The sequence below is a fragment of the Leptonychotes weddellii genome, chromosome 8, assembly GCF_054177405.1.
Source record: "Leptonychotes weddellii isolate Sample4059 chromosome 8, ASM5417740v2, whole genome shotgun sequence".
Taxonomy (NCBI): Eukaryota; Metazoa; Chordata; class Mammalia; order Carnivora; family Phocidae; genus Leptonychotes; species Leptonychotes weddellii.
The window spans coordinates 125,279,629-125,306,408 of record NC_138376.1 but is presented as its reverse complement, the minus strand read 5'-3'; the positions used below and the strand labels follow the sequence as shown (position 1 = coordinate 125,306,408).

Sequence of the window (26,780 nt, the reverse complement as noted above, 5' to 3'; positions counted from 1 at the left end):
AAGAAAAATAATTGTTCTCATATTTTAAGATTCAGTAGAGATTTTCTGAATCTCCATGACCACCAAAAGCTTTTCAAAATCAGTGCTGAGAAGGATCAGCTTTATTAACATTGCATATTTTGTCTTATCATTTGGTACAGGCCAAATAGGATACTTAAAAACATTGGAATTTAAAAAAAAAAACAAAAACAAACAAACAAACAAAAAAAAAACATTGGAATTTATAAGAGGATATTTAATAGTAGTAATGAAAATTGGAAATATTATGCTTAAATGGAATATTTATACCAAACTAATTATATTGGCTATTGTAGATGCAATAAAATGAAAAATGTGGGAGTGGGGAGGGTCACACCTGCCCTGCTATATATTCTCTAATTGGAGCCATTCCACTGAGTGTTCATTTCCTTAACAGGTTTTGCTAACACTTGGACTATTTAAAATAAGGAAATTGTAAAATTGTTTTTTTAAATAGCAAGAAAATTTCACTTCTGCAAAAAAAATAAATAAATTCATTGATTTCAAGGTCAGACCATGGATTACCATTTCTTGCTGTAGCATGCCATTTTAGAATATGTACTAAACCCTTAAAAACGAGATTTACTTGTCCTTATTTATAGTTGCTATACCTGAACATTTTTGCTGAATGCCAGTGCTGTAAAATGTTAACAGAAGTTTCCATGAAACCTTTAGTGCTAATGGAATGAGGGAAATGGGTTGGTAAGGCAGTTGATGATTGCTGGCGATTGTTCATAATTGGCAACCCATGTTCAAGTGCCACCTTTTAGCGACCATAGAATTAATCCCCTAGAGTATTTAGTAAAAACCACCATCCCAATCACGCTTATTATCATGTGGTTGAGGAACAAGTAGATGCTTTGTCATCAGAAAAACTTCCATTCGAATCTCTGTCTACTCCTGTGGCTATGTTGGGGATGCTATTCGACTTCCTTAGCTTGTGATTCCTCATTTATGAAATGGCAGCGATCACGCCCGTGTTTCAAGACATAAACACCACTGTAAGCTAGTCTGTCACTGAATTGAAATTTTGAAACCCATTTTGAATCTCCTTCAGTACCATTTTACAAACACACACACACGCACACACAGAGTTTTCATTTTGGAAATACTTTATTTTTTAAGTGCATTAGCTAGCTTGAAAATTTTATCCTCTAGATTGGATCCACACAATTGTTTACTTCTTCTATTCTTCATTTTTCTACAATCCATCTCTAAGTGATTCACGGGAAAAATATTCTAGTGAACATTAAATCAATTTAAGGACTTTCCATCATGGTTTATGTTCCATAATATTAATTGTAAAGGATGTGGTTGGGTTTGAAGCAATTTTAAAAGAGAATTATACCCCAACTATTTCTAAAAATTTAGAGGTAGGATTAAGATGGAAATAATATGTAGGAATCAACATTTTTTTTAAAAGATTTTATTTATTTGAGAGGGAGAGAGAGAGCATGAGTGGGGTACGGGGCAGAGGGAGAAGCAGACTCCCCACCGATCAGGGAGCCTGATGCGGGGCTCGATTCCGAGACCCCAGGATCATGACCTGAGCCGAAGGCAGATGCTCCACTGACTGAGCCACCCAGGCGCCCCGGGAATCAACATTTATAAAAGTCAGAGAGTGGCCACCTGAGGAAGCAGGAGGACTAAGTGCCCACAGTATGTACCTGGGAGTAAACTGAGTTCTAAATTTGTTGACAGCAGGTAAAGATAGCTAAAATGTATTGAGCGTCGCTATGTGTCAGTTACGTGCTGTGTGCTTCACCTCTGGTATTCTTTGTTACGTCCTCACAGTAGCCTGTGAGTCAGGAGCCGCTATCATTCCCATTTTGCATCTGACAAAACAGGCCCGGAGGGTAGTCGACTTGCCAAAGGTGGCGAGGCAGGGCTGTGGTCCGGACCTAGAGGGGCATGTCCTGAACTGTGGAGATTTTGTTTTGAGGAAATTGTGAATAGTCATCTGTAGTGTCAAGAACTTCTTCCATGTAAATTAGAGTTATGGGTGTTCGTTCAGCATTTTGCAGAGCTGTGACTTTTTTTTGGCACCCACCTTAACGCTACCCTGCCAGTGTCCATTTCTGGGAAGAATAAGCGAATAGATTTACCCAGGCTTGGCTTTGAACCTGATGATTTATTTAAACCTAATCCTTAAATTATGCTTCATTCTACAGTTTTGTCTTGCCATGGGAGATTTGGTTATTACTTTCAAAATGAATAAGGGAAAATAAATTGGCAACAAGCACTGCCCCAACAAACAGGCGAAAAGCATTAGCTTTAATCTGTTGTTTTTGCCTCACCAGATGACATTATTGTGCAGATGCATTAATTAAAAACCCTAGCACAGGGGCGCCTGGATGGCTCGTCAATTAAGCATCTGACTCTTGATTTTGGTTCAGGTCTATGATCTCAGGGTCCTAAGATTGAGTCCCGCGTCAGATTTGGCGCTGCGCTTGGGACTTGCTTAAGATTCTCTCTCCCTCCCATCCCTTCTCTCTCTCTCTCAATAAATAAATAAATAAATAAATAAATAAATAAATAAATAAATAAATAAGTAAGTAAGTAAGTAAGTAAGTAAGTAAGTAAGTAATAAATAAATAAAAACCCTAGCACAAAAATTGAGAAGTAAGTTATAACTTCTAAGAGCTGAGGCTCCTTAGAGATTGCTAACCATGTTTTAAAAGTGCATACATTGGCTGATGGTTATGTAATTGGAAGTTGTTTATAACACAGTTTTACCTCGGTTACACTGCAGGAGTTAAGACTATGACTTGTTAAAAGCATGGAATAGTGTGGCTGGGTTCAATGGGGTGTCGTAACCCATTGGATAAGGGTTGAAATGTGTTTCTGTGTAATAACTGCCTCCTTTAGAGTAGTTCTACTTGTAAATTTTCAGAATTCATTTTTTCCCCTTAACATTCAAAGACTTAGAATTATATTAAGTCCTATATACAAATTTTTCAAGTATTATTTTTTGTTTTACTTTTATTTATGTTTGTCATTTCTGTGGTCTTAAAGATAATATTGATGTTATTGATTTCAAATATGATATGCCAATATTTTGTAGGGTATGTGGTTAGTCCAGTAAGCTTGGCTGGTGGGAAGATGTTCTAAATATTTTGTAATCATGGCTACATTCTGTTCTATATGAATTTTGTTCTCACACTGCCCTACCTGCTACAACTTTTACATCATTCAGTATATGGCAGAATTTGTTAACCTAGCAAATATTTACTGAGTGTTTACTAAGCTCATGGAACCGCACCAGCTATTTGGAATGAATATCTGAAACAGGTGCAGTGTTACATATGGGGGGTTGTAACGATAGAAAAGGTAGGACAAGTACATGACACAATGTGGGGCAGATTTCTTCTTTTCATTTGCCTTAGGTTGAAGTGCACATGATCCTCATCTTTTCCATGATCCAAAGCAAAATGTCACATGGAAGCAATGATTCTCTGTGTCCACATTGAATGGTTTTCATATGGAACTGCTTTAGACTACGTTGATATACATTATTTAAACGTTTTAGGTCAATGTAAGGAAAAAAATGAGAATTTCAAAGGTAGTGAGGAACGACTGAGGAACTCATCCCATTGAAAAGCACAGAAGAGGAGAATAAATAACAATTTTGGCCTTCAGAGATGGTGCTGATTTTGTTCTTTTGGTATAGATGTGTTGTGTACCTGGCTCATGAGACATATGTTCCAGCAAATGTGGTCCACCTCAGGCTGAAGGACCATTGCTCAGAAATATAATAGCAAGATTCTGGAAAATGTCCAGGGAAAAGATTCTCTATGGCCTCACTCCCTGTCACAGGGTCAAGGCCCCAGGTTCAGAAGTTCTGGACATAGGTCTCTTCCATAGTGGGCTTATAGGAGTCAAACAGGACTGCGGGTACCTCCTAAGTGACAAGAGGAAAGGGTAAACTGAGGGAATCTGGCAGGTTGTAGCTGAAAAAATGGAGCTAATGGTGCAGACATTATCCTTGGTACTTAAGAAACGAGAACAAGGCTCTAGGAGGCAGGAGGGCCAGAGCGGGGAATACTAAGTGCCGGGCTGGGCACTGTGGAAGGAGTCGGGGGAAGGCTGGGAATGACACCTCCAGACAGGGACTCCACCTCATTAGATGCTGGTTCTGTGGTGTTGGGACAAGTCGAGTATTTAAAGGTGACAAAACTAAGCTGGATACTTTCATACTCCCAGATGTAATTATTTAGGGAGATATCTTTTGTGGGGAAATCAAAGGAAGAATTCTTAGAGGACATGCCATTTCCCCTTGAAGGTGTGGGTCAAAGATGGTGAGGACCGTGGAGATGTGGCAGTCACTGTCTAGTCACACATCAAGACTAGTTCCGCTTGGTCTAGGGCCTGGGGCACGTGCAAGGAAGAAATGAGAGGGAAGCTCTCTTCTGCCTCTAACGCAACGAAGTTCCCAAGTCCTACGTCATGGTGCTTCAGGCTCAAACCGTCCCCTGTTCCATTCTCACCAGCGAACACAGTTTTCATATTAGCCCACCTAACAGCAGGTGACTGTGTTGTCAGTGTGAAAGAAGAATCTCCTTCATATTGTTATCTGCAGGCTTGATGAGGGAGGGAGAGAGGGAACCAGACACGTCATTGTTATTTATTCTCCTCCACTGTGCTATCCAACGGGATGAGTTCCTCAGTCATTCCTCGCTGCATTTGAGATTCTCAGTAAGCACGCGGTGGCTACCATCTGGGAAAGTGTGGATGTAGAACATTTCCAGGGTCACAGAAAGTTCTCTTGGGCAGCTTGTTCTACTTACATGATCATATGTGATAAACGTAGTCGTAAATCAATTGTGTGCCTGTGGTTTTTATAGGACATTGGTGCTGAACATTGTTTTACTGTGGTATAAAACATGTTAACTCATACTCTTTCTTCCCTGGTAAACAAATTATCCAAGCAATTAAATTCTTGATTCTCTGTGACAGCCAGTGGTGGAAACTTCTGAGGTCAAAGAAAAGTTTTAATGAGAATCAGAATGAGTGTTCTCAAGTATTCATCAATCTTATTAAAACAACTTCGTTAGGCCATAAGCCCATCATCTAAAACACATTTAAAAAATGAAAACTATGCACATTATGCCAGTTTCTCAGAAAGCCAAAGCAAATAATATATATCCTCATTTGTTTTTAAAGATGTATTCATTTATTTGAGAGAGAGAGAGAGCACACGTGCATGCAAATGGGAGGAGAGGCAGAGGGAGAGAGAGAATCTCAAGCAGACTCCCTGCCGAGTGCAGAGCCCGATGCAGGGCTCGCAGGGCTCGATCCCAGGACCCTGAGATCACGACCTGAGCCGAAACCAAGAGTCAGATGCTTAACCGACTGAGCCACCCAGGTGTCCCAATATATATCCTTTTTAAAAAGGGACTTTCCTCGATATGTTGTGAATATTGTTAGTGATTTCTGCAATTCCCTGGATCAAGAAGGGAGAATAAGGGAAGAGTGGAGACTTAACTAAGGATTATGTTAACTGGACAAAGTGAATGAGAAAAACTAAAGATAATGACAAAACACAATGCTAAGGAAACCCTAGGGGCACTTGAAATGAACATAGTGACTCACACTTTATTCTTTTTTCTTCTTTTTTTTTTTTTTAAGATTTTATTTATTTATTTAATTGACAGAGAGAGAGAGAGAGAGAGACACAGCGAGAGAGGGAACACAAGCAGGAGGAGTGGGAGAGGGAGAAGCAGGCTCCCTGCCTAGCCGGGAGCCAGACGTGGGGCTCGATCCCAGGATACTGGGATCATGACCTGAGCCGAAGGCAGACGCCCAACGATTGAGCCCCCCAGGCACCCCGTGACTCATACTTTAAAGGAACTGACCACTAGCTGTGCTTTTAACTTCTCTCCAGGAAAAAAAAAAAAAATGAACTTCTGAATGAAAAGCATGTACTTTACTTTGTAAAATCATTACATTATTAGACTCAGCCTCCTGGTTTATGATAAAATAATAATAATAAATAACAAATAAAAAATTACTGATCGCTGTGGTGAAGGGAAGAACTTAATTGTCAGCAGGTGAACAGTTTGGCTTGCTGTACATCAAGCCCTACACAGTGAGTTGAATCCTTCTTTCAGATTTTTTTTCCAATTTTTTTTTTTTTTCCTGACAAATAATTTCACAAAATGCTCCACAAAAGGAAAGTTCCTGAGGTCAGATAAAGTCCGGGACGTGCTGTGCTCCGTGCTTTCCTCACAGAGTCACCGAGCTCTGAACGTCCCGCGGTGGGAGGGCTTGCTCACCTTGACTTAATTTAGCCTCATCGAAAATGATTTGGCTAAGGAATCCCAGGTATTTTGGCTTGACACTTTTTCACAGCTTGCAAACCGTGATAGTGTTCTGTAAGATATACTTATACTTGATTAGCCTCAGAGCAGAAAAACTGAAACAACCAAATCCCTCAAAGAGCACTACAGCTTTATAGAAAAAAGTCCATATTTTTAGGATCTTGAAGGATCCCGGGATGAGTAATGTGATGTCTGCAAGTTAATTACAAATGATTCAGCTGAAAATATGTATGTGTATGTATGTATACACACACACAAACACACACAGGGAGCACACTCAAAATATGGGAAAATGTTCACAGCTGGTGAACTACAGTAAAGGACATGACATGTAATACTTTTGATGTATTTCTCTAGTTCTGAAAATGTATTCTAGAAAAAGAGGCAAGTATTATAAACCCAAACGCAAGCTGCGTTGATTATGTTGGGCAGTGAAGGGGTAGCCATATGAAAGAGTTGATAAGGCAAGAAAAAGGATTTTAAGATCCAGACAGAAGTAAAGTGGGAAGAAGGTTCAAGTTCTTGACTGGAGACGGTGATAGAGCTGCAGAAAAGCATTCCGGGGCATTCTTCACATCGCCTTGCCATTCCTTTAGGAGTTATGGCTCCATATCCAAAAGTCTGTACCTCAGACCCTCAGTCAGGCTAATGGGAACATTGCCCAGAAAACATGTCAGGGTGTTTATTCTTATTCCCATCCTGGGGACTCCAGACCTCAGCGCGGCACAGAGAAGTTTGCCAACTTTAAACAGTGTGATGCAGCCAAATTAGTGAGGAAGCCATCCTGAACAGGGGATCTCAGGATTGACCTGAAAGCCCCGACTTTTTGACCAAGTAATGTCAACAGCTTGAAATTTGCTGTAGCCAGGACTGGCCCGACCTTGATCTTCCTTAGCCTGACTATTAATCCCCAGCTTGCAGCTGGCTCTGGGAAGCACCGTGTAATAGATTGCGTGTCATCTTGTATGCTTCTAGGCCACAGACGTGGGCATGCAGTATTTTCTAACTTCTCAAGGACTTCGCTGAAGTTTGTAGCACACAGAAGAGTTCCCTAGTCTTGGGATTGTGCCTGGCTGTATCGTTTGCTGAAACAATATTGCAAATGTTCCTATTGCCCTAAGGGAGAGAGAAGAGTCATTTAGCTTCCTGCAGTTTCATAGATGCATCATTTACTATTGTAAAGCTGTTGCTCATATGCTCTTTCAACAATGCTAGTGTCTTTGCCACCCAGGCTCCCCTTCATAAGCTTCTCCTTTCCCCACTCCTGTTCCTCCTCCTCCTTTTTTTTTTTTTTTTTGTTGTTTAACCTTTACAATAGTAGGTTATAAAAATTATGAAATTGGATTTGTTCCTATTTCTGATAAAGGTTTTTACAATAAGGGTTCCTGCCTCCTTCACGAAGCTCTTGGTACAATTTAACAAGTGAAATTGTCAATCCTTGTGGTCTTCCGATATTCTGACAGTTGTTATGGTATTTCTATAACTTTAATATATGGTTCTATCCATTGCATTTATGATATATATAAAACCTTAAGAATATATCTTATATAATTACTATCTTTGCTGGTATCAATGTGATATTTATAGACTTGAATATCTTCCACATTAAAGCACTAAAGTTACAAAGAAGCGTCAGAAAATCATAGTTTCTTATCACTACAAACATATGTTTATATTTTATCTTCCCTTCACACTGGAAGCTAAATATTAATCTCTGGAGAGTAATAATTATAAAATACATTGGTAATAAATGATAAAATTATAAAATTTAACATTTTTATTGTGCTTTACATCTTACAAAGTATTGTCACTTACAATATTAGTAAAGATGGCTGAACAAATAACAATTCAGTGAGCCTATAGAGTCTTTTTTTTTTTTAATTAGTAAGAAATAAATGGCGCTGCCTAAGACTTTAGGATCGCTCTTTGTTTCTTATTATTTTTGTACCAATTTTTTTTTAAATAAACCATATGTATTTGGGAGGCTGAAGGTTTTCACTCATAATGGTAAAAATAGTCTTTATTATTTATAGATGATCTTAATGATAATAGTAAAATTGTAAACAAAATTCATATGCCATGACATTTTATGTAACCCCCCAACCGAACAAGAAGTAAGGTGTAAGGATTAAAACAACTAGTTAGTAATATTATACATTTTAAAAGGCAGTTATTTTATTGGTGAGCTCTTTGAAGAAATGGCAGTGGGACGCTGTTCTGAAAGGTCCCCCTAATGTACAGAATAGCATGACTTCTGTATGCTGACATTTGAGAGAAGTGATTAGAGATGTTTAATTGTTGACTTTTTTTTTTTGGTCCAGCTTTTCTTCTTGTGTTATTCGAATGGCATTTGTCTAGGTAGAGAATACTAGTGAAACACAAAGCACCCGTTTCTGCACACCCCTGCCGGGTTCTGTTTAAACCCCTCAGGACTCTTGTCTTACTTTATGTGTGACTATGTGTTGGAAAGACTTCACTGGAACCCAGCAAATGGTGATCATGTCAGTCATAGCACGAGAAATGGGCTGGTAGGTCCCTACAGATAAGATTTTAAGAGGAAAAATCTAGAGCCTTCAAAACTGTGTACAGAAGCATGAAATAGAATTCAGGAGCAGTGGTCTTTAAATTTCCCACAGTCTCTACGTTTCCTGTCCTTTTTAAAAACTTAAGCGGCACAGAATGCATTTCACTTCCCCGTGTTGCATATACACTTGGCCAGCTCTTCTGGAGGCAGCAGGTCGCTTACCCTGCTGACTAAGTCACAAGGCTGTTGGCAAGTAGAAGAAAAGATTTTCACTCTTGAGCATAAAACTAGATTTTCTAAATTAAATTGTTGTATCCTCATTGGAATCTTTATCCCACTAGTGTTTCAAAATGCTCCTGGGGAGATAATTTTAAAATTTGTCTCAATTTGGATTCAACATTGATTGGCTACTTTCTCTGCTTCCCCCGCTCTCCCAGCAGGTAGAGGAACCTACAACAGCTTTTATGTTTATTGCAAAGGCCCCTGTCAAAGAGTACAGCCAGGAAAACTCCGGGTGCAGTGCAGCACCTGCCAGCAGGCAACGCTCACCTTGGCCCAGGTAAGGAGCTACGGCATTGGCAGAGGCTGCCCAGAGAAAATGAACGTCTATTTCCGCAGTAGCCTTTTGGGGTTGCTAATCAGAGAAGACGCATGACTGAAAACAAAAGACATTCTGCTATGCGATTCTAATGGTTAATGGTATCTGAAGTTTCATTTAAAAATACATCACTCTGTAAAACGTTAGGTAGTACCCGGCTGTTGTCTCCCTGTGTTTAGTCCAGGTCTCCGGAAAGGAAGCATCGAGAGTGTGTTTATAACAAAAAGAGATTAGGCTTTGGTGGGGGTGTCTTTTAGAAGAGGCCAGGAAGGAGCGTTCTAAGACACTGGGAATGTTTTATGTCTCAATCGGTGTGACTGTACATGGTTGGATACGTGTGTCACAGTCCACTGGACTGTTCGTTGAAGATGGGCGCACTCGAGGTTGCTAAATGGAAGTTGTATCTCAGTAAAGGAGTGAAAAGGAAAGTCGTGGATCGCCCACAACATGCATGTGAAACTGAGGTCGGCAGGCTACCATCTGCTGTGGTGTCCGCTTGGGTTGTATGGTTCACAAGCTAAGAATGTTCTTGCATTTTTAAGTGGCTGGGAAATATCCAAAGAGTAATGCTGTGTGGCCCGTGAACGCTATATGAAGTTTAGATTTCCAGTCTCCATGATGACACTGTAGCATAAGGCGGCACCACCCATCGCCTTCCATGTTGTCTGTGTAGCTTCCGTGCTCAGGGCAGGCTTCAGTAGTTGCCACCCAGACTGGATGCCCTGCGGAGCCTGACCCATCTACCTCTGGCCCCTACGAGAAAACGTGGTGGACCCCTGATATGAACCATGCACACAGCTAAGGCCATGGCTTCCCCGTGATGGTTATGCAGGATTTGGCTAAAGTTGATGTGGGTGTGAATGTGCGTGAGTGAGGAGGGCATTTTCTGATTGGTGTGATCAAGGGTCAGGATCAAGGGTCTTCAGGTGATGGGGGGCTGAAGTGGGGACAAGGACTCCCTTACCATACCAGGCTCCTCTAATGGCTACATTTAGATTTTTATTCCACAGGTGATGGGAACCCAAGACAAAATGTTAAAAATAAAGGCAATCTATATTTTAGAAACTTTATTAGTGCTGTAACAGTCTGTCATTGGGACAGAAGTTGGTGACAGATTGAGGGCAAAGAGGTTGATTCATAGACTCCTCATAGGGTTCATGCGGGGGGAACTACGGGCCGGGTCGGGGTGGTGCCCTGTGGAAAGTGTATAACGGAGCAGCATGGAAGAACATGAAGGATACACCCAATAATGGAGAAATCAAGGATTCCTGCCTCAAGCCTGGGGAAGATGGTAGAATTACTCAAAAATGCAGCTCAGTATTTCACGATGGTATAATCTCTCTGTACACAGGCCAATCCTGTGACTGAACTTAGGGAGACAAATCCATGAGTGATGGTTTGTTCTGAACCACGGGACTGGACCTTTTTCTGGGGGTGTCACCGGGCAGTGCTTCTGTCTGGGAAATGTACTCTCTTAAAGTCCTCCAGAACTTTACTTACCACCAGAATCTCTCCTCTGCCACAAGCCTTTTCCAACACAGTAAACAGCCTCTTCTGTTTTTCTGGTCTATGCTCCAGTCTTGATCGCCTTAGATGGTGGATGCGACCTATTTATATTAACTTCCAATTGTTCTTAGTGAAAACAGCAATAACAAATTATTATTGAGCCCCAAGCTTAATTATTTTCATGCATCATCTAATGCATTTATTTCATAACACTCTAAGTACTGTCAGTAACCTTATTTTAGATTTAGGCTTAAAGAGATTAAGGAAAGGAGCTTGTGAGAGTAGGCATTTGAACCTGACTGTGTGATCTAAACTTGTAAGCTCTGCAGTCTCCCCATTTTTTACCACACAGATATGTTTACACTAAGTGTCATATGCTCAGATATCCCCAGTGATCAGACATGTGATTTAAGACTTAGGTCTTAAGTATGCAGTGGCTGGGGATGGGGTGAGGACCATGAAGAGACCAAGGCCCAGGTAAGGAGGCTGCTCCTTACCTTACTTGCTTAGCAAGTGGTGGTGGGGGTGCTTAACGTGGTCAATCTTTTATTTAATTAAGGGAAACCATACGTATAGATTTTTATGCGAAGTTTCATATGTAAAAATATGCTCCTTGGGGAAAAAAAAACAGAAGACAAAAAGAAAAAGCAACCAGCAGCATCTGTCTAAATGCACAAACTGAAATCGTACTATACAGGTTAAATGGTGCATTAACGTTAGGTGTTTAGAGAGCCCGGTGTGCAGTAAGCACTTACTTCAAGTGAGTACTTGCTGAGAGGCTGTATGGTGAAAACTTAAGAAGACAAGTCTCCAGACTCTTCATACTGCATGGGTTAGAATTCCTACATGTATGGTGATTAACATAACAATAAAAAATTAAAAAATAGAAATCTAAAAAAAAAAAAAATTTCCTAAATCATTATTTCCCTCCTGTGTCAGCTTGGGGACATCTGTTACCTGGGATAATGGTATCTACTTCTTATTTCTTGTAAAGATTAGTTAATATATGAAGAGTATTTAGAACAGAGAGGCACCTGGTGGCTCAGTCAGTTAAGTGTCTGCCTTCAGCTAAGGTCATAATCCTGGGATCTCATTCCTCATCGGCTCCCTGCTCAGTGGGGAGTCTGCTTCTCCCTCTCCTGCTGCCCTTCCCCTGCTCATGTGCTCTCATTCTCTCTGTCTCTCAAATAAGTAAATAATATCTTTAAAAAAAGGAACAGTAGCTGGAACATAAATAATTAGATATCTTAAATGCTTTCTTATTGTTACTTTTTAAATTATTTTTCATGAGTACTTGTTGCGTGTGTGCATACACACACTTAGGTACTTCACCATGAAATCAATCCAGACTTTGGCTAACTCCTTTCAAAAAAGTGAAAGCAATGTATCATGGAACACTACATCAAAAACTAATGATGTACTGTATGGTGACTAACAACATAAAAAAAAAAAAGAAGTGAAAGCATCTCCCCTCCCACTGTGTTCATCCAGAAGCTCTGTGTAGCCCCCTCAGCTGCTCACCTGGACCAGCAGGTCCTGGGAGCGATGATCTCATCCACCCAGTGGTCTAGGCTCTGTCCCATCTCAGAGGCCCACTCCCATGACCACCCCAGACTTTGTCAGTTCCTAGAACTGCTCTGCATTTGATTATTAAATTCAGACTTTTATTCTCCCTACATTATTTTTGCTCTGTACATTGTTAACCCCTCTCTTAATTTCTTCTGGAGCTCTCTGGCCTTTTCTTTCATCATTTCCTCCCCTGATAGGGTCTAACTTCAACTACATTATTTCAGATATCATTAAATTTCCATTCCACATTCTGTACAATTGCCCATTTGTCTATATTCCAAGTGCCGGTAAGCCTCGTGTATCAGGTAACTTGCGGGTTTAGATCCCTGGTGCATTTTCAACACTTCACCCAGTACCTTGCCCATAGTGGAGCACAAAGCTAATAATTCGAAGTGAATGGTATCTGTACTTGAACTGTTACTGATTCAGTAGATCCATATACTTTAGAAATTATACTTGGCATGTATAATCACATTGATCATAGAAGTTATGATTCTTTTGCTACCACTTATTGATTTCCTTCCTTACATTTATATTCTGGTACTTTTATATTTCTCTAATTCTTATTACAGACCTGCAAAGTAGATATTATTATCTAGTGTTTTTAATAAAGAGACTCCATGAAGTTAAGCAATGAACCCAAAGTCACACAGTTAACAAACGTTGGTGCCAGGGATGAAAAGTCTTCTGTTTCTTTAAAGCTCTGCCTTTTCTAGGATAGATTGTTCACTCTACAAATCTGGTAATCAGTGTCCTATTATCCAACTACTTCCCTATACTTAAACTATCCTTCAAAAATACTCTTGAAAAAAAAAAAAACTACTTTAAGATTTAAGGAGATTGGAAAGGATGATTTAAAGATTACTTATTGAACCTGGAATTTTACTTTATTTTATTGTATTGTATTTTTTATTTTTTATTTTTTTAATCTGAAATTTTAGTATAGTTACTAGATGCAGCATCACTGGTAAATAAGTAGAAGAGGCCCTTTGATTTTTTATTAATGACAAACATTCACACTTAGTAGTACCTTCCAGTAACAGCTTTGTGGAGCAGCTGAGTAATCACAGGAGTCTGCAAGCCACCCCCCTACCCAGCAGTGGGTGGGACAGGAGCTGAACTTTGCCCTGAGGAAGGATTTCCAGGTAGAGAATAGGCAACTCTTAAGGTTTCATTTTCCCAAACTTTATAAAGATCTACAACTGACAGAATTTTCTCTAGTCAAGAAAAACATAAAAAGAAAGAAAGGACTTTGTGTGGCTGACAAGTTATATAGTGGAGCAGAATGTGGTTTATCTGAGCTTCCGCAAGGAGCTTTTTATACACAAAGAGAAAAATCAGAACCTACTTAGCTATATGGGTTATTTTTTTTTTAAACATAATTTTTTTTTTTTCTGGTCTGAAAAAAATCAGTCTACAATAGGCCCTTTGCCTCTCATGAGTCTTAATAGTAAACTCCTAATTATTTTTTGTTGTTGTGGGGGACTTATTCATAATGCCAACATTTCCTCAACACTATTTAAATTTTGTGTGCAAGATAATGAGCTCCTCTCATACATAATGCTCTAAGGTTTAATTGTTTACATATTTCACATTTAATATGATGCTCCTAATGAATTGGCAAGGAAGACAGGAGGCCATTTCTGTCACGGTGTTAGGATGGGGAAACTGATGTCCAAGGTTTTGTCCTGACCTTGAGGGTAAATTGAAAATCAGCTGGGACACCAGGTTTTCCTCTGAATTTAAATCAAATTACCTTCTTTATTTCATGGCAACCTTGACTAGGGCTTCCACTAACCAAAATAGCCCTTAGAAACATGAATGCTCCCTGGAAAACAGTGAACAGCAGCTGATTGGAAAAACATGGCAGGCCTCCAATTTTCATTTGCCTCTTCGAAGATTGTCCACTTAGGTCCACACAGAAATGACACAGGGTTGAGCACAGAAAGGAGGTTGCTTTGTACTTGCATATGTATTTCTGATTATGTGCTTGAACAATAAAACGGGTAACCTGAATAACCTATGTCATGACTCTCTCCCTCATTAGTGTGGAAAATCAAATGATGAGCAAATCATAGCTTCAGAGCCTTTCTTTTTTTCATTAATACAAAAAAATATGAACAGAAAAAAAGTAAAGTTTTCCAAGATAAGTAGAAAATACGCAGCTGGGGCTCCTGGGTGGCTCAGTCGTTAAGCGTCTGCCTTCAGCTCAGGTCATGATCCCAGGGTCCTGGGATCGAGCCCCGCATCGGGCTCCCTGCTCCGCGGGAAGTCTGCTTCTCTCTCTCCCACTCCCACTCCTTGTGTTCCCTCTCTCGCTCTCTCTCTGTCAAATAAATAAATAAAATCTGTAAAAAAAAAAAAAAAAAAGAAAATACGCAGCTTTTAGAAATAACTGGAAATTAATGAAGGAATTTAAATTGGAAAAAGAAACAGCACCAAGAAGCTTAAAGATGCTTGTCCCTCCTCTATTCCCCTGGGACCCTGCCAAACTTAAGGTTACCCGGTCAGCAGGTGTGGTCCTTCTAGTCTGTCTTACTGTAAGTGTGGTGGCGAGGAGTGAGCCTTCTGGCAAGCTGTCAGAGATTTCCCGGGACCCATTTATAAGAACACAGGGCTTCCAGAGACATGTTAAAAATTGTGCCTGAGCTGATGAAGTTTTGTTAGAATATGATGTTGATGGTGAGGAGCCTGTCCATGGGGGTCATGCTAGGATGGCTTCTCCTCCTCAGCCCTGCAGGCTTCTGCTCCCTAAGGCCTAAGAGTGCCCTCTCCTGTGCCCCTTGTCCCTCCCTACCACCACGTTTCAGCCATTGCCCACATTCTAGGAGGACTCAGCCTCCTGAAGACGACACAGCTTCTGGGATAGGGAGAAACGGTCTCACTTCTCTAACCGGACACAGACTTAAAATACAGTAAGAATATTTATGAATAGGGACACCTGGGTGGCTCAGTCGGTTAAGCGTCTGCCTTCGGCTCAGGTCATGATCCCGGGGTCCTGGGATTGAGCCCCGCATCGGGCTCCCTCCTCGGCGGGGAGCCTGCTTCTCCCTCTCCCACTCCCCCTGCTTGTGTTCCCTCTCTCGCTGTGTCTCTCTCTGCCAAATAAATAAATAAAATCTTAAAAAAAAAAAAGAATATTTATGAATAAAATAATCTATCGACTAGAAATAATCAGAAGCTAAAATGGATGTGGAACAGAGGGGAGAGAGCACATGGCATAGCACGTTCCGTCCTGCAATATTGGACTTGGAACTGTCTGGGTGCAGAGAGCTGGAGAGTGGCTTTCTGTGGTCCCTTTCCTGTCAGATGTTCTGGACTTGAGTTCTGCTGCTTAGTAGCTGTGTGACTTTGGGCAAGTGACTTAAATTCTTTGTCTCGGTTTTCTTGTCATGAAATGGAAGTAAACAAGTTCATTAAAGTTCCTGTGGATTATATGATTTAACTCTCAAGAGCTTAGCACAGTGAGAAAAAGAAATAAAGTAGCTAGCATGGAGGTACATAGTAAACATTCAGAAACTGTTGCTCTCACTGTCCTTCATTCAGGGGAAGAGTTTTCTGCCAAAAAAAGCATCAAAGCAACTGCTGAACTCCCATCGTAAGCTTATACCTCCAGGACCCTTTAGTTCTGATGAAGGTTACAAATTGTTCATCTCCCCAGCACAAACTTCGGGTAACCTGAGTTATCCACCAGCAACATCTTTTTGTTTGCACTCAGTTTATTAGTTTTCAAATGAATCAGAAGCCAGGAGATTACTGCAGCCAAGAACTCTAGGAGATTTTTTTCCCCTACAATCACTATAATTACTTTATCTCCAAAAGAACTTTATCTTTGCCACTCTAATGAGATACTCTGCCATGGAATAGCATTAAAGCTAAAAGGTTTCTGATGAGAAATGGGGCAATAAATAGAGTAAGATGTAAAATGCCTGGCATGATGGATTTTATTTAAAATTGGTTTATAGATTAGGAACAATTTATGTGAGGAAATTTATTAAGAAATATTGTCTAAATGTATAATCATTCCTAAACTTAATATTTGTTACAGATTGTTAGTAAGGAGTCTACTTGCTTCTTGTAATATCAAAAGCTGTGTAATAAAGCCTTGGGATATATCTAAGCTTGTTCAGGAATAAGTATGTGTTACAACACTTTTTATGTATTTATTCAATTGTTAGGCATTTCTGAGCTTTTAGAGTTTAATGAGAGAGTCATGCAAATTATTTTATGTTATTTAAATATATATATAATTTTTTATTTTATATATTTTTTATTTTTATATATTTTATTTTTTAAAGCCATTTTGGATGTCCAAAATGTGTAACCTGGCCCTGAAGTCTGTTTTAATTTATGTTATGATGTTAGGCCTACAAAGAAGCGAGTTTTTGTGTGGATTTATCTCACATCGAGGATTTAGGATTGAGACGGAGCAGAACACAGTGCAAGTCTTGCCTCTTGCAGATGCTGGGGCACCCCCCATATTCACTTCTGCCCCTTTCCTGCCATCAGTTCTGCCACAAGATTTCTGTTGGCTGTAGGGACTCTCCTACGTCCATCTCTCTGAAGCCCACCTTCTTTGTGTTATAGTCTCTTTGGTCCTCACTGCAGATGCCAGCCCTCTCAGCCACACACTAATGATGCCCTCATGCTGATCAAGTATCCCATCAAGAGTAACTGACAAAAGATTGAGAGATCAAAAGATTTTCCTCTTTTTCTCTTTTACCAAATCAATATCTGGAAAAGAGCCAGTTAACAAATAATAATAAACCAAACCTCAAAGTATTATCATAAAGAATTTTAAGTTTTAATGATTTATTTTATATTAAAGCATTATTTTTGATAGTTTACAAATATACTGAACACTGTAAGTTCTAAATGTAAAATGATTACTGAAATTGGGTTGATCCAAACCACTTTAGGGTATCAATGTAAGCCAATGTAACGGATTTAAAATTCTAAGTGAATGTTACTAGTCTCATTCTCCTAAAACTTATAGTAGTTTTGGATAATCCATGCCTAGGGTTCAAACTTAAAAATACTCTTCGCCACCAACATCTGTTTCCACTGACTACAGATTAATTTGCTAACTTATATGATCAATTTTACCAAATTTACCAAAAAAAAAATAAGGAATAAAATCATTCTGGAACATTCTTTTGGAATTTTTATTTATATTGTGATTGCACTATTCATTTGATTATCTTAAACCTTTTCAGTGATATATTTTCTTAGCAGATTTTAAGAAATGCCTAGTTTATTGAAAGCTAAAGATCATAGGTGAATTCATCTTATGAACGTTTTCTTCTTGAACATATCCATGCATATATTCCTGTGAATATACTCAAAACTTTAACATTTCATGTAAGAACTTTTGGGTTTTACTGATTTCTTTCTAATGTTTATTTTAGTTATTCTATTTTCCCAGAATTTTTCTTTATATTCCTCCAAGCATGTGAGATGTTAGATTTGTTTATGCTCCAGCTATTCCATGCTGCAGCTAGAGGCCATCCAGGCAAGAAAGAGGACATTGAGCACACAGCATGCTGAGGGCAGGGGAGGGATCTGAAGAGCGCTCAGGGAGAGAAACCATAAGAGACTCTTAAAGACAGCGAACAAACTGAGGGTTAATGGAGGGACGTGGGTCGGGGATGGGCCAGCTGGGGGATGGGGATTAAGGAGGGCACCTGTGTGACAGTAATCAGCCAGCAGCCACCTAAGCACCACTCATACCTTTACTGGATGGAAGTGTTTGTCTCTGGAGGACTGCCAATAACTATTAGTAAACCAAAGGGAATTTCTCGTTAGAAAAACAAACACAAAAACAGTAAATGTGGTTTTGTGGAATGGAAAAAAAAATTAGTTCATTTTTTTCTATATTACCTTAATGTGAATATTTAATAGTTTATAAACAAAAAGTAAAAGTATAGTTACCTATTGAAATAAATAAAATGTCAAATACACATATAAAATTGTTTGTGATGTAAGTCAAATGTTATATGTAAATGTAAATTTATTCATTAAATAAGTGAAATGCTCTCCAGCTGAGCTGTAGGCAACTTTAGCCAGGTACTTACTATGTTCCATTATTTCAATTACAGAAATTCTTACGTTGAGAGCTTTTGGACTTTTTTTAAATTGTGGATTTACTTACAACTTTTTAAGAAAAAAGAAAAAGAAAGCAATCTTGCAAATGCATGTTCCCGGAGCACACCTTTAGGACGCCCACTACATCAGAGGCCCCTGGAGCTATGGGTACTTACCAGGCAGTTACCCTGCATCAAGTTGTAAATTGTGTCTAACCATTTCTGCCTCGATGCTCAGCCATGTTCCTGACCCATGATAATAGTGTGTAATTCTGACATTGTGGGTAGGAAGTTAAGTCATGCTATTCAAAGAGGTATGTGTATATATTTTAAAGTGTATTGGGTTCTTCATATCTATCTATCATCTATCTATCTATCTATTGTGAGGAATGAGTATTATTAATAACTATAATTTATTGAATGTTTACCAAACACCAGGGTCTAACCTCAGCCTTTACCAAAATTTTTATATTTGTATAGTTCTCTTTTTAATTTTCGTGTATATGCATTGTTATGTCAATGTCATTTTTTATGTGAATGATGGGTAAAAGTTTTCCAAAGTCTGTCAATCATTAATGACATGTGGTCATTGATCTATTTAATTGGAAATTGATTGAGCTATCTAGCATTTTATTCCTTGTTCAAGATGATATCTTTACAAACAAAGAAATATCTTTTGGAACTACATAGAATATTTTGGCAAAATCACAACCTAAATGTATTTATAAAACATAAAACATAAAGAAGAGATAAGGTTTTTCAAAGAAAGTTTTCCCTATACTTTATTATTTCACTTTAATTTGCAGTTAAATATATCATATTTATATGTCATATAATGATATATATATATTTTAGAACTGTGTTTCTTTGTTTATTGGTTAACAGTGCTGTTCCCTAGCAGTGATGGAATGAACACTCACCAAACAGAGGCTTAACCCATAAGGATAGAAGTGTTATTGTATGCACTGATGGGGTTGTTAGTACTTTACTATCCACTGTCCATGGCACAGCCCTGGGCATCATGGCATCAAGTCTGAAATAGGGTGGGATGATGGGGAACAGCCTGTCTCATTTGCTTAAAAAAGGAAATAATAATAATACTTTTTAGAAGCCTATTTGCAGGCTTCTCCTTATATCTCGTTGTTCAAAATTTGTCATATGGCCACCGGTAATTACAAAGGAAGCTTGCAAAGTAGGTGTTTTCCAAAGATAAGCAGGATATCCATGATTGGCTTAGACCAATCTTATTTATCCACTGATTTGAGTCCATTGCTTCTCCATCCACTGATTTGAGTCCATTGCTTCTCCAAACAAAATCAACATTCTGTTAATAAGGAGAGAGAAGGAGACGGACATTGGATGGGCCATGACTAATGGCTGCCATATTTGTAAATGTGCAATTGCTGTAGATAACTTCCATGAACTCATCAGTTTCATTACTGAGTCTGTATTATACAATTATATACTCTATTTGTATCACTATGGTTACACTAGGAATTCAGTCAGTCTTGAACTTGTTTTTGTGGGTGAAATGCCATTGTTGTTTCAACAATTGTTTCTATACATAAGTGTTGTTCTTTGGTTGTTTATGGAATGAAATTGATATCCATTTGACCACATAGAAGCTTTATTAAGAATTGGGTAAGAAAAAATAGATATTTAGGGCAGTGGGCTAATTTATTTGTTCCTTGCTTAAGAAGTTCATGGTCGAAAAACCTCACTGGGAAAAGATAACTAGAATTTAGGAGCCCTATCTTACTAGTAGAGCTTTGCCAATACTTTATAAAGAACAAATATCTTACCTAGCACTAAGAAAATGTGGGAAGTGGGAGAGCCCCATTGAATGACCCTACTACAGAATTAGACCAGACTCTACAGATCAGAACTGTGGTATGTTTTTGCTGTAGTTTTACAGAAGCATTGATACTAATGCATGCATCCATCTTTCATCTGGGACTATTAAGCTACCTGCATAAATGCATCAGTGAAGCCAGATGAGAAATGGAGAGGTCAATTGACTTGACTTGGGTCCACCGTGAGAAAGGAGCCACACTGAGAATTAAATCTGGGAACCTGAGTTTAAATTCTTATTCAAAGCACCCATATTGAGATACATTCATTTTCTTACTAGGACTGAGGGAGCATAGAGTGTTGCTGTGCAGCTTTTTCCTGAAAAAAGCCAAATTTACTAGACTTCATTTCCTAAAGTGGGAGTAGAAATTTGGATAAAAAGTGAAACATGGGTGTTTTCCTTTAGTGACGAGGCAGTAGAAGAGCGCTGGTGTACTTGGAACATAGGGAACTAGGAACAGAGGGGAGTGCTCATGGCTTATGGCTGCTTTCTATGTGACCGGTTAGCTCCACTGGTTTGTTAGAGGGTATGATCCTAACAAAGCTGGAAGCCATGGCATGAGCCCTGCAAGGGCCACTTACCTTTCTGAGTACCTACAATCACTTGGGAGTATGATTAATCTAGGGATTCTCCCAGCTAGTTTCAGAGAATTACATTTCTGTCTAGAGTCGTCATGACCCTGAATTTTATGTCTTTTATATCTTCAGTGGTGCACTGGGAATTTCGTATTAATTTAGAAAGCCATACTAATTAACATACACTGACCTACAATTAAAATGATCAGATATGGCCATCATTTAAAGCTGAGCTGGTAGCATCATCTCATGGACAAATGAACTTTCCTCACCATAATGTGTTAAAGATAAATGAAAAATCATGTTATTTCTCTTTCTTACTGAATAAAATATCCTATTTGAAGTAGTTTAGGTAGAGGGTCAGTGAAAACAAATGTCATAGAATCTGTAAGTTGTGTAATGTTGCCATAAAGCTACGATTTAAGCTTTGCCTAAACAGATATAGGAAAGATGGTTATATTTATATATAGCTATATAGACCTATATAGATATATCCCACAAAATAAATGGAATGTGACCAAAAAATGAAACACTCTTTACCTGGGTAGCCCCCTACTCTATTCCATTATTAGACTTAGTGCCTTGAGGCAAAAACTACACCTTTTCTGTCTTTGTGCTTGAGAACAGTGCTGGCTGCAGTGGGGTTGGTTAGACATGATTTGTGGAGTGAATGAATCATTGAACCGATGACATCACAGTTACCGTATGCCTCAGCCCACTCATAATCTTACAGTAGGAATGGCCTTTGTCGTCTTCCAATCTAAATTTCCTCCTGATACAAAAATTGCTCTTATAATATATGCTCAGTGTTTGTCCCCTGTCTTCTGCTCCAGCACTTTTAGTATCAAAGGAATAATTTCTTTCCAAGTTAACTGTTGTCATTGTACAGAACTTTAATTGATGGAGAGTTATTTGCCCTGAGATCTGTCTTCACCCCTAACTTCTAGCTCTACTCTTTGAAAATGGAACAAAATCCAAGGAACCTTCTATTAGGCCTCTCTTTATATATATACATATATATTTAAAGATTTTACTTATTTATTTTGACAGAGAGAGACACAGCGAGAGAGGGAACACAAGCAGGGGGAGTGGGAGAGGGAGAAGCAGGCTCCCCGCTGAGCAGGGAGCCCAATGAGGGGCTCGATCCCAGGACCCCGGGATCATGACCTGAGCCGAAGGCAGACACCTAACAACTGAGCCACCTAGGTGCCCTCTTTATATGTTTAAAGAAGCTAAAACGATTTGCTTCCTGGGTCTTTTTCCTCTCATAAACTGATGACTTTCAAATGTAAGAAAGGCTTGAAAGTATCGCCTTGCCTCAAAGAAATTCATTTTTCTGTGAATAGCTTCAGAGTCAGGAAAGCTATGGCAAGCGTGTGAAAGAAACATCATTGCTAGATAAGGATTCCCTGGGAGACAGGGCCAGCAGATGCCTGTTTGCACTTGGATAAGATTTGTGTGGACAGGCTAAGGTTGATCTAGAGCATTCTGGAACAGAAGCCTGAATTGCAGAAAGGTTAAAAGGGAACTGACATAGGTGCCTCATTCGTGGAACATTGATGGTATTCAAGCTGAAGAATCAAGAAGTGTATTAGAAATGACAATTCAGAGAGAGCACGTGTGGTGGCCACCAGTCAATAGTGGAGAATACAGGATTGCACATGATGGGGCTAGTGGAATCGCTTGAACCTGGGTGCCTAGTAGTGGTTTTTATAAGGCAGTTCTAGTAGAAAAACTGCACAATCCACCAAGCTGTTTCTGAGCACTGGTGGTTCCTTTTGCTGATGATGCTTTTGTGACTTTCACTGAAGGCACTGCCCTAGCATCCTGGTGGGTGGCAGTTTCTACCAGGACCAAATGGGTAACTAAGTTTCAAATACAGTTTCAGCTTAGTAAATAAGTGTCCAGTCTCATGAAAAACACGCAGGCAGCCACATGAAAGCCTTACTGCTATACTCCTGCTAGGGCCCCTGTGAGGCTGGGTACTTCCTGGGGGACTGGGATGGGGGTGCTCCTTCTGTCTGTCCCCACCTTGAGCTTCTACTCCTGCTCTACTATTGTACTCCATTCAGTTTCTGAAGTCTCAGTGTCAAAGCCACATAAGACAACTAAGGAAAACCGAGAGGGAAAGTTCTTACCTGACCTGCCAACAGCTGCCCTGGGATAGATGCGAGTTGTCAGGAGCTGGCCAGTTGGAATGCAGACTCCCTGTGGTGGCTCCTGTAGGGGCCCTTTAGAGGTCACCCTGGGGAATTCCAGCCTCACCTGCAGTGATGATCCCACCTCAGCTCCTGGATTCTCACTGCTTCTTGCCCAGATTTTCTCTATTTGAATCTCCTCAGCTTCCTAGGAAGAATATAGAATGGCATTCATGAAGCTCCTTCTCATTTTCCCAGGGAATACTCATACACGTTTTGTTTTAACAGAGTCTGGGATCACAAGCAAAGCCTGACATAACTGCATCCATCTAGTCTTCTAGATTTACCCAGTGGGGCTCAGACCCCGACTCACTGCCTCCCACTGACTCCAGAAGAGCCATATCAGGCTCTCTGAGTTATTCCAGTGAAACCCTTCTTTCTTGATTTAAGATGAAGGAAGGAGTTCCATTGTGTTGGGATGTTGATACAATGCAGTTTTCAACAAAGAAATCATCTTCACAAATTGATCTCTACCCAGTCTCTAACGAACTGACTTTTGCACACACACAGCGTTGGTGAGAGATTTCAAAAAATGCATTGTGTCCTGGCCAGAGGGTGAATGGAAACTGCACTTTCCACCCAGTTTTGCTGTGAGCCTAAGACTGATCTAAAGTAATAAAGTTTATTTGAAAAATTCCATCACTGGGTTTTAGATTTATACATTTGCATATCAAATCAGCACCTCTCTGGGTTTACAAGCTCTATTGTATCTGCACTGTGGTTGAAACCACTAGTACAATGTGCTATTATGTACATTGACTCTGTAGAGACCGTAACTGTTTAAAAAGTATTTCCATGTCCATTGCCTTGATTCATATGGCAACTATGTAAATAGGGAAAGTAGGAGTCCCTTTTGCTGTTTACACCTCCGAAAACTCTGCGAGGTTCATTGAGAAGAAGAGAGTCACCAAAGAAACAGTGTGAGGTGGGGCTCTAATTTGAACCCACGTGGTCTGAAAGAGTCTAAAGGTGTTCTTGTTCTACTACATTGCTTCCTTTCTTAGCAAAGAGCTAAATATCTCTAGTTGGTACATCATTATCTTTAACACTACTTGCTCCATAGATTCCCTGAGGCATTTAAAATATTTTAAGCGTGCAGGATCACTGTCAGGCTTTTCTTCTGAGATGTTCTTATATTTTCTTTGATTTATATTTTGGAGGCACCATCTTTGTTGAGGCCACAGATGCCGCTTACATGTTCTTTGCTAGATGTCATGTTATCGATGTTCCAGCCATCTATTAAATTCCAGCTCATGGTATCTAGATAATAAGAACTGAAAATTAGCTGAATTGTGGGCTCTTGATACCACAGAGCTGCTGTCATTTAGACTAAGCTGTTAGTCACTAGTCTTTCCTGGAGAGAAAAAGATTTTCAAATCGCTTATAATGAAGGACACAGTGAACACTGGAATTTGACACTTTTTAATCTGAAATCTTGTCCTTCCTAGTGCTTTCTTAGGCAACACAAACGACTTTTAATAAGAACTTAAATTACTTTAGTTTTAATTTGGAGCAGTATGTTCAGGGATGAATTTCTGTTTCTTTTATTTGGAAAACTATGATTTTGAAGGGAGATGAGAGGAGAGTAAGTCGGTGCAAATATTAGTTTTTATATTTGACTTGCTGGAAAAATAAACACTGCAAATTTACCTGTTACAACGTGAAATTTAGTGAATCTTTGTTTTCAAATGGCTATGTATTATATTGAACTTGGGAAATTACAATGAGTTTAGAAAAAAAATCCATAAGGTTGGAAAATGTGCTGTGGTAAATAGTTTAGGTGAAATATGTACTGAATAGTATCACAAATCTAGGGAAATGCCAGTCTATAAGTTCAGAAAGGCAGAGCCCAATATACATTTTTCATAGCAATGTCAATTTTGCCTTATAAGATGAGGCTTTATTTGGGTTTGTCAGAACAGAAGACCAAGGTGGACAATGGCATCATTTTGCTTTGTTCTTTAAGATTACAGTTTTATGTATACGAGGTTTGTCTCATTTAGGAGACTGAAATTGGTAGTGTTAGAATGTGGAGAAAATTGGGTTGCTTTATGTTTCTCAAAGGCCTACAGGCAAGTACTTCTCAATACTGCCCGTTTTACCCCAAACACGCACATTGCTAAAATTTTCAAGCACATAGGAAATGTGCATCTTTAACTTCACTGGGGGATCAGGATGGAAGGAAAATCAGAGGAGAGGGGCAAGCTCAAAGAAGGAAATTTTGGAGAGGCGATTGAGAGAAAGATGATGGCGTGTGTGTTTATCACTTTATTGTACCTGATAAAATATAGAGCATTCCGGTCATCACAGAATATTTTCGGGCGGCACTGGTTCAGGGAATTCTGGGTGGATGAGTAAGATGCAGCTATTTGGATTTTTTTACAATTTAAATGCACTTTCCTAAAACTTAGAAGAAAGGAGAGAAAGAAGAAAAAGAAGCGGGGCGGGGAGAGAAGGAGGAGGGAGAAGGGGAAGGCAGGGAGGAGAAGAAGCAGGGAATGCAGTGGCTATTTGGCTATTGGTGACACAGGGACAGCGGGGGAGAGGGAGAGTCAGGGGAGGTCATACTAGAGGGATTTAAACCTCAGGAAGGTTTTATGGTCAGTGAGCCCAAGGCCTGTAAATGAGATGAGGTTTGCCTTGATCACAGCCTGTTGTGACAAATGTCCTGCTAGGACCGAGGTCGCTTGCTTCACAGTTACTGTTTTGTCACCATATTGAATTTCTCCAAATATGTATACTTTGAGTGAGAAAATTTGGAACCAGACATTTTTTATTCTTATCAGACATCAAGGCTTACAGTCTCTCCCATCCCATGCTGAGTCAGGAAAGGAGGTGAATTTCTTGAGCAACCCACTTCACAGCCAGCCATTTCAAGGTTCAGGAACATCCCTGATGGTTCATCAAGGACACTGGGTCAGAAGATTATCTGGCCGACGAGCTAACTCTGGGCCTGCGAGGGTTGGGTGTTCATCGGAACTGTCTCAGGTCACTGTTGGCTATAGACCAGGTTCTGTGGCAGAATCCCCCCCAGAGTTATGCCTTTCTCCTTAGGATCTTGTTACTTCTCCATCTCCTTATGTTTTCTCCATTTGGATAGTGGCTGCCTTCCTAGTGCATATAATTCCCGATGTGAGAAAATACACCATTACCCCACATTTAGAAGCCAAATGCAGTGCAGTGTTTCTGGGCAGGAAATCTGATCTACTTGAGACCACATGGTTGTAGAAAATACAATTTTGTCAATGAAACGTAAATGTGCATTACCCCAGTACTCATGCATTTATAGAAATCCTTTTTAATAATAATTTCTCCAAATCAGCAGATAAGTGTCAATAGCAACTTGTCAGATATGTTATAAAGGTTGGCTGAAATGACTGACTAATAATGGGCTTTAGAGGGCGCCTGGGTGGCTCAGTCGGTTAAGCGACTGCCTTCGGCTCAGGTCATGATCCTGGAGTCCCGGGATCGAGTCCCGCATCGGGCTCCCTGCTCGGCAGGGAGCCTGCTTCTCCCTCTGACCCTCCTCCCTCTCAT

The 26,780-nt window shown here is 39.7% G+C and overlaps 1 protein-coding gene across 1 annotated transcript in view; it reads left to right on the top strand.

The window, feature by feature from the left end:
* Nucleotides 1-26,780, top strand: part of PRKN (parkin RBR E3 ubiquitin protein ligase) — a 1,144,848-nt gene that overhangs the window by 435,282 nt on the left and 682,786 nt on the right. Inside the window, exon 5 of the mRNA XM_081829384.1 lies at nt 9,277-9,421. Within this exon, the coding sequence (XP_081685510.1) occupies nt 9,277-9,421 (145 nt within the window). The remainder of the gene's footprint in view (nt 1-9,276; nt 9,422-26,780) is intronic.